This window comes from Triticum dicoccoides, chromosome 3A (assembly GCF_002162155.2).
Source record: "Triticum dicoccoides isolate Atlit2015 ecotype Zavitan chromosome 3A, WEW_v2.0, whole genome shotgun sequence".
Lineage (NCBI taxonomy): Eukaryota > Viridiplantae > Streptophyta > Magnoliopsida > Poales > Poaceae > Triticum > Triticum dicoccoides.
The window spans coordinates 24,301,005-24,309,688 of record NC_041384.1 but is presented as its reverse complement, the minus strand read 5'-3'; the positions used below and the strand labels follow the sequence as shown (position 1 = coordinate 24,309,688).

Below are 8,684 nucleotides of genomic sequence, written 5' to 3'. Positions count from 1 at the left end.
CCTCCACCCTTGTGGGCCCCCTATTGCTCCACCAACGTACTCCTTCCTCCTATATATACCTACGTACCCCCAAACGATCAGATATGGAGCCAAAACCCTAATTCCACCGCCGCAACTTTCTGTATCCACGAGATCCCATCTTGGGGCCTGTTCTGGAGCTCCATCGAAGGGGGTATCCATCATGGAGGGCTTCTACATCATCACCATAGCCCCTCCGATGAAGTGTGAGTAGTTCACCTCAGACCTACGGGTCCATAGTTATTAGCTAGATGGCTTCTCTTCTCTTTTTGGATCTCAATACAATGTTCTCCCCCTCTCTTGTGGAGATCTATTCGATGTAATCTTCTTTTTGCAGTGTGTTTGTTGAGATCGATGAATTGTGGGTTTATGATCAAGTCTATCTATGAACAATATTTGAATCTTCTCTGAATTCTTTTATGTATGATTGGTTATCTTAGCAAGTCTCTTCGAATTATCAGTTTGGTTTGGCCTACTAGATTGATCTTTCTTGCAATGGGAGAAGTGCTTAGCTTTGGGTTCAATCTTGTGGTGTCCTTTCCCAGTGACAGTAGGGGCAGCAAGGCATGTATTGTATTGTTGCCATCGAGGATAACAAGATGGGGTTTTCATCATATTGCATGAGTTTATCCCTCTACATCATGTCATCTTGCTTAAGGCGTTACTCTGTTTTCATGAACTTAATACTCTAGATGCATGCTGGATAGCGATCGATGAGTGGAGTAATAGTAGTAGATGCAGGCAGGAGTCGGTCTACTTGTCTCGGACGTGATGCCTATATACATGATCATACCTAGATATTCTCATAACTATGCTCAATTATGTCAATTGCTCAATAGTAATTGTTCACCCACCGTAGAATACCTATGCTCTTGAGAGAAGCCACTAGTGAAACCTATGCCCCCCGGGTCTATCTTCATCATATTAATCTTCCAATACTTAGTTATTTTCATTGCCTTTTATTTTACTTTGCATCTTTATCATAAAAATACCAAAAATATTATCTTATCATATCTATCAGATCTCACTCTCGTAAGTGGCCGTGTAGGGATTGACAACCCCTTATCGCGTTGGTTGCAAGGATTTATTTGTTTTGTGCAGGTACGAGGGACTCGCGCATAGCCTCCTACTGGATTGATACCTTAGTTCTCAAAAACTGAGGGAAATACTTACGCTACTTTGCTGCATCATCCCTTCCTTTTCGGGGAAAACCAACGCAGTGCTCAAGAGGTAGCAGAAATCAATTCATGTCTTGAAGCAAGCTTCAAGAGAGTGGTACCTCAATTTTGATAAAATTATCAAAACTTTTGTTTTCACCAAAGATGTTGTGGTCAACTGCATATATGTTAAGTTTTAAAGGCAGTAAGTTCACATTTTTAGTCCTATATGTTGATGACATATTGTTGGCATGTAGCGATAAGGATACGCTGCATGAGACCAAGAATTTTCTTTCATCCAGTTTTGATATGAAAGATCTTGGTGAAGCCTCGTATGTCCCCGGCATCGAGATTCATCGAGATAGGTCAAGAGGAACGTTAGGACTATCTCAAAATGCATACTTTGAGAGAGTACTAAAAAATCAATATGAATAAGTGCTCACCCTCACCTGCTCCTATAGTTAAGGATGATAAGTTTGGGACATTTCAATGTCCGAGGAACCAATATGAAATTGATCAGATGAAGTCGGTTCCATATGTTTCAGCTGTCAGAAGCATCTTGTATGCTCGAGTGTGTACACGCCCAGATTTATGTTTTATAACCGGGATGCTTGGCAGATACCAATCAAATCCAGGACCGGACCACTGGAAGGCCGCAAAGAAAGTCTTGCGTTATATGCAAGGAACAAAGGATTTCATGCTTACATATAAAAGAATTGATAACCTAGAAATTGTTGGTTATTTAGACTCTGAATTTGTCGGGTGTGTTGATAGAAAGAGATCCACGTCAGGTTATATATTCACACTCGCGGGAGGAGCTATATCGTGGAAAAGCACCAAACAAACGTTAACTGCTGGATCTACGATGCAGGCAGAATTTGTAGCATGTTATGAGGCCACCGGGTAGGCTGTATGGCTAAAGAATTTTATTCCCAGACTTAAAGTGGTTGACCGCATATCTAAATCAATTTTATTGTACTGTGATAATGAACCCGCAGTTTTCTATACGAGTAACAACAGGTCCAGTGGTGCTGCCAGACACATTGAAATAAAGTATCGTGTTGTGAAAGATAGAGTCCATGATCAAACAATTGATGTTAAACATATAAGAACGAAGCATATGCTTGAGGATCTGCTAACAAAAGGCTTACCACCCAGTATTTTTCGTGAGCATGTTGCCGGCATGGGACTACTGGAAGCCTTATGATTTTGGAATAAGAGGACCATTAAAATAAACCACTCCCCAATTAGCAAAATGTTTTCCATTTTGAAATAGGCGGGTGTGCTATAAGTGTTGAGGTTCTATGGCGTTTTGAGCTGTTGCAACACCTCACTTTGGTACATCATTCCTATTTAGAATGGTCGAATGAAGTTAAGCCTAACAATCAAGGGGGAGAATGTTGGTTCTGATTTAAACAGGCCCATTAGATCTATTAGTCTAACGGAAAAAAAGATAACAATAAGTGAAGGGGTCCACGTACCAATGTACGTGAGCCTCGATCAGAACTAACGCGGCCTGATTGAGAGCGTCCAAAAACCAACTCGGGTTTTGGGTCCCCTGTTGCCTGCGCCATATTAAAAGGATACAGGAGAGAGCTGGCCACCTGCGAGATCACAATTCATGTAAGGTTTACTCTCCTCCCGATATTCTCACCCCATCCGATCAGGGGGAGCGCTGCAGCGACGGGAAGACCTAAGCCAGCCGCCGCCGCTGTCCCCGGCCAGTGCCGATGGCATCTTGAAGGCAACATGACGTCGAGGAGAACCTCTACTTCGACTACATCACCCCTGCCTCAAGCCTGCACCGAGCAGGCGATCATATCCACTGCTGTGACATGTAAAGAATCCCTAAACCCATCTCTATTCTTGAATATTGTGTGATCTAGACGCAATCAGTTCCTGTTAATGGATCCCAGAGATGCATAATTACTCCAACACTAGCATGTCACGTTTCCTCCCTCCCATGCCTAGAAATTCATCGCCACATCCTTGTTGGTACTCGCTACTAGTAGGCGCGTGGCCCGGTCCGGCCGGCGGCCCCGTCGTCGCGTCGCAGAGTTTTTCTGCTGGCTGCTTTGCGTGTGAGCGAACATGGTTGAGCTTTCTCTTCTTTGTTGTCTCCGGCGGCGCTGCGTTGGTGTTTGATTGTGCTTGCTAGCGAACGAGAGCCCAGATGCCGCCGCGCCGCGGTTGGGGGCGTGTTGCGGCTGCTGGAGGAAAAGCGTCGGGGCGGGAGGGGGCCAGTGTGCACTGTTCATCGAACTGCCCGTGCTGGAGGCTGCCACAGCCGGCTTCTCTGACTGCAACCTCGTCGACCGCATGGGTGAATCATTTCATACATCAACCACAAGCAAAATCAAAAGAAAAATAAAGAAACATTTGTTCTATCCTTTGGGACATAGTATCGAGCACGTTGTGGGCAGCGGTGATAGTGACCGTGGGTGTTAATGACTCTTCCACATCGGCCCTGGCGGTGATACGACAGAAGGAGGAGGCGGTGCTGGCGGTGCCATAGACACCGCTACGGCAGCAGCAACTGTCTTCTTCGCCACCATAGCCTTCAACTTTTTCGCTAGATCCAAAGCCGACGGGTCGTGTGGCAGCCGCTTCGCTGCTCCTCCACGAGGCTTGGCGGCGGCAGGGGTCTTCTTCGGCTTGCCGCCGTCCATTATGGCGACTTTCGCCGGTCGGCGGGCGATGATTCCAGCACGGCGACCATGGGCGGCGGTGGCAGGGCCTCCGTCGACCACGGAGAGGAGCACGGGAGCGGAAGCGACAGTTTCGGGGTCGATGGCGGGTCGAAGGCACCGGCCATGGCGCGTGGCGGCCAGCGAATCCGTCGGTTTCCGGCTAGGCACCGGAGGGGAAATGACCGCGCGCAAAGGGTTTGCGGCAGCAGCGCCTCTGCCACATATTTGCCGCACACTAAACCTTTTTTAGGGCTGCCTAAAGAAAATTGTAAAAGTGTTACTATTGGGTTGCCGTTGGAGAATCAAAATAAACACGAATTTTTTTAAGCAATGGATTGTGTGATCCACAACTTAGATGTGATATAAGTAAATTTCATGTAGATGTTAATTAGCAAATCCGTTTATATAGACCTCCTATATGCCTTAGAAACGGCATGTGCCGTATTATATGGCTACTGTTGGAGATGCTCTAACAGGCGACAGAGTTGTGGTTACCCCGTGCGCTGCATTGCTGGTTGTCTTAAACATGTTTTTCGATGGATGGAGCTTTTTCAGCCGGCCATGGTTCGGCGGCCGCAGGTATGATCCTACGGAGACTGGATGAGAGTGTTATCTTCGCAGCATACTGGGTTTTATTCAACTGTAAAGATGCTCTAGAGGCCAAAATTCATGCGTTGATGCAAGGCATGGCATTGGCAAAGCAATACTCGGAGGGCCCAATCATTGTGCAGTCTGATTCATCGACAGCACTAGCACCTTCCATGGGTGATTGTTTGGATCGCTCAGCGTATGATTATTTAGTTACTAGGATTAAATTCTTGATACTTGACAGAGAGTTTATTTTTCAAAAAATTAGTCGTGAACAAAATAGGGTAGTAAATCGTTTGGCTGGCTATATTTGAACTGAGTGGAGTACTGTTGTATGGCTACACCGTGGATCTTCATGTATTCAAAAACGTTTGCTACTTGAGTGTAACCCTATTTATATTTATATGGAATAAAACTCGTATTTGCCCTGAAAAAAAAGTGAAATGGAATCGGGGGCACGCCCCTCAATTCGACAAAAGAAAATAGTGTAGGAGCTAACCGCCCGCACGACGGCCGCCCGCACGACACGACGGCTAACCGCCGCTTGACCCGTGGGAGCGAAGTCAAGCACGCGCTTGCCCATGTCGCCCGCGCACACACACACGACAGCGGCGGCCGGACGGAGACCCGTCGTCGCGGTTGACGTTGAATTCCACAGCGAGCGCAGCAGCTAGGACACACTTGTCACTCGCTGCTGCTCGACAGCCGAACCCATCTGCGCCGGTTAGCTAGCAGCCACAGAGAGTGGTATGTGAGCACGTCACGTTTCCTAATCCTCGCTACTAGTACGCGCGTGGCCCGGTCCGGCCGGCGGCCTCGACGTCGCGCCGCAGAGCTTTTCTGCTCGCCAGTTCGGCGCGTGGGCGAGCAGGGTGGAGCTTTCTCTGTTATCTCCGGCGGCGTCGCGGCGTTGGTCTTTGATTGTGCTAGCTAGCTCGCTAGAGCACAGATGCCGCCGGCCGCCGCGCCGTGGTCGTGGGCGTGCTGCGGCCGCCGGAGGAAGAGCGCCGGGGGCGGTGCGGGGGACGGCGGCGGCGCCGGCGCGTCGGGGCGGGAGGGGGACCAGTGGACGCTCTTCATCGACCTGCCCGTTCTGGAGGCCGCCACCGCCGGCTTCTCCGACGGCAACCTGCTCGGCCGCGGCGGCTTCGGCCCCGTCTACAAGGCAAGCAACCTCCTCGCCGTCTCCCTGCGGCGCGAGCGCGCTTGGATCGATCGCTGATGAAATCTCCATGCATGTGCAGGGCGTGATGGAGGGCGGGCAGGAGATCGCGGTGAAGCGGCTGTCGCTGGAGTCGCGGCAGGGGGTGCGGGAGTTCCTCAACGAGGTGCGGCTGCTGCTCAAGGTGCAGCACCGCAACCTCGTCTCCCTCCTCGGCTGCTGCGCCGCCGCCGGCCAGAAGATGCTCGTCTACCCCTACTTCCCCAACGGCAGCCTCGACCACATCCTCTTCGGTCAGTCACCCTCGATCGCCCCAGCTTATCCTTCCAACCTCGATCAGCTTACAATTCAGTCAAAAACAGTTCAGAGTTCAAAAAAACGGAATTCAGATTGTTTTTTACCAAACTGCGCGCCAAATCTTGGTTGGATTTCGTATTTTGATGAAAACTTTCTCCCTCGGTCCAAACTGAGACCGAAATCACTAATGGATTTTCAGTAAATTCGGTGGTGCCTGAAATTTCAGTCGAAACGGGCAATTGAATGTTCGTGCCAACAGCAGTTTGGTCAGACAGAGCATTCAGTCTGTTGCAAGTCTTCAATTGATATCAACTAGTATTAAAGTTGGCCTTGCCGTCCTCATATAACAGCTGGTTCCAAGTATTATCATTGACCTTGACTGAATCAGAAGCAGTTCCTCGTTTCTTAACCTGGAAGGTTGGAATGTCATATTCAGAGCAGACCAGTTCTTGATCACGATTCTTCTTCGTCTTATATCAGCAAGCAAAGCAGATGCAGTTGTGCATATGCAGAACAAAAACAAATGCACTACGTAAATTTATGACAAATATCTTTGCGCAATTTGGTAACACGAAATACTCCCTCCGATCCGAGTTAACCGACGCTGACTTAGTACAACTTTAGTACGAAGTCGTACTAACTCAGCGTCAATTAATTTGGATCAGAGGGAGTCATATGTTTCTGCAGTCTACATGAAAGGATCTCAAGCAGTAATCTGTCTGAGTTTACAAAGTGAAGCAATGCATTCACAATGCGAGACAAGTTGGAAGTAGAATAAAAAAAATTGTCTATAATGTCTTGTATGAGCAATGATTTCGAATAATGAGCTAACTGAGTTTACTCTGTTCTGCAAATTAAATCATTTTTCTTCTGAAAAAATTACAAGCAAATACAGAAAGTAACTGCTGGAGTTCGTTACAATGTTAAGCTTTGACATAAGCAATCTGACTTTTTAGATAAACAGCATACGCCAGTATGTTACAACTGCATAACAGTCAATTCCTGCAAATGGAAAAACAGTATACAGAACACAGAAGAACTGCTCTGTTATCTGAACCTGCACTGAACCGCTTACTTTCAGACAGGGAGAAGAGGGTGCAGCTAGACTGGCCAAAACGGTACCAAATAATCCTCGGACTAGCAAGGGGCCTCCTGTACCTCCACGAAGAGTCTCCGGTGAAGATCATCCACAGAGACATCAAGGCGAGCAACGTGCTCCTCGACGAGAAGCTGAACCCGAAGATCTCGGATTTCGGCATGGCGAGGCTCTTCCTCGAAGACGCCACGCACGTGAACACATTCAGGATCTCTGGCACGTAGTAAGCCCCAAACACATGTACCACTTCCGTTCAGTAGGTTTTTTATGATTGTGTAAATAAATAACAGGAAATGATGCGATTTTGTAGTGGTTATATGGCTCCAGAGTACGCGATGAACGGGTACCTGTCGACCAAGACCGACGTTTTCAGCTTCGGGATGCTCGTGCTGGAGATCGTCAGCGGGAGGAAGAACATCGACCGGCATCTCGGCGACGAAAAAGTCGACCTGTTGAATTACGTGAGCATTTCTCATTATTCAAAAGAAGATTGCATAACCTGCATTTTACTTTGTCAATATGAAAATAGTGACTATAAGTGATAACTAAACATTGTCATGTGATAATGTGATGTGCTGAAGAATAAATCTCTATGGTGAAACTTTCAGACATGGAAGCTGTCAGAGGAAGGGCGGTCACTGGAGATCGTGGACCCGGGCCTGTCCGGGTGGGACGCCGGCGAGGTGGCGATGTGCGTCCAGCTCGGGCTGCTGTGCTGCCAGGCCGTCGTGTCGGACCGGCCGGACATGTACAGCGTGCACCTCATGCTGTCCAGCGACTCCTTCACGCTGCCCAAGCCCGGGAAGCCGGCGGTCCACGGCCGGGTCGGCCGGTGGAAGAGCACCGCCGGCTCGGCGTCCAGCTCCGCCTCCGGCGCGAACACGAACAGCACTTTCGCCACCGACACGACCAAGGCCTCGACGCTGGGAAACATTGCTGAAGATGAATCCAGGAACTCCATTTCCATATCCTTCACCACTGAAGGCCGGTAAAAAATGATACTCTAGTAAGAAATCAGACACATTAGTGATGGCGCGACCGTGCGAGTGGATAATGCAATCTAGATTAGTACAGGAGACAGTGTTGTTAGTCTGGGTGAATATATGTCGTTTGGAATTTCATGCGTAGATGAATACTTCGTAATGAGCTGACGAATGAGTTTTTTTTTAGGAATAACAGACAAATCAGTCCGGATGTTGTTCCTATCACTTGAACTGCAAAAACGTCTTATATTTTGGTACGGAAGGGTGGTAAAAATGGACGGCCCAATAGATACTGTAGACAATATATAGTGGGTTCAAGTTTTGGGAAATTTCCAAAGCATCCGGTCCAGTTTTCTTTTACCGTTTTTTCTAGCTTTTCCATTTTCTCGTGTTTTAAATATGTTCAGAAATTTCAAATTTTGTTTGGAAATCAGAAAATGTTAGCAAATTTCTAACTTTGTTTGGAATATTTTTGAGATTTTTTTTTTTTGCAAAATGGAAAACTTTTGAAAGTTCCAACATTTGTTCAGAGCTTTTGGTGTTTAACACATCTTATCTGAGCTATAAGGCCTATTACAATTACTCAAAAATAAAAAGCTTGTGACATTCTGTTGTTTAGTACGAGAATTCAGCACTCATTGCCCCCCAGTAGTGGGTGATTCCTATTCGTTGCTAACAAGGACAAACTACAAC

The 8,684-nt window shown here is 47.5% G+C and overlaps 1 protein-coding gene across 1 annotated transcript; it reads left to right on the top strand.

The window, feature by feature from the left end:
* Positions 1 to 5,137: 5,137 nt before the first annotated feature.
* LOC119266808 (putative receptor-like protein kinase At4g00960) lies at positions 5,138 to 8,175 on the top strand. Its single transcript, XM_037548086.1, has 5 exons — positions 5,138 to 5,618; positions 5,698 to 5,908; positions 6,994 to 7,231; positions 7,319 to 7,469; positions 7,617 to 8,175. Exons 1-5 carry the CDS (start codon positions 5,403 to 5,405, stop codon positions 7,998 to 8,000), a joined length of 1,200 nt encoding a protein of 399 aa, XP_037403983.1. The 5' UTR covers positions 5,138 to 5,402; the 3' UTR covers positions 8,001 to 8,175.
* The last annotated feature ends 509 nt before the right edge of the window (positions 8,176 to 8,684 follow it).

Bases quoted from the DNA above. Each gene is read 5' to 3' on its own strand.
- LOC119266808 (XM_037548086.1), top strand. From the start codon at position 5,403: ATGCCGCCGGCCGCCGCGCCGTGGTCGTGGGCGTGCTGCGGCCGCCGG. The intron at 5,909-6,993 runs GTCAGTCACCCT...GCTTACTTTCAG, and splicing joins CCTCGACCACATCCTCTTCG to ACAGGGAGAAGAGGGTGCAG. The intron at 7,470-7,616 runs GTGAGCATTTCT...TGAAACTTTCAG, and splicing joins AAGTCGACCTGTTGAATTAC to ACATGGAAGCTGTCAGAGGA.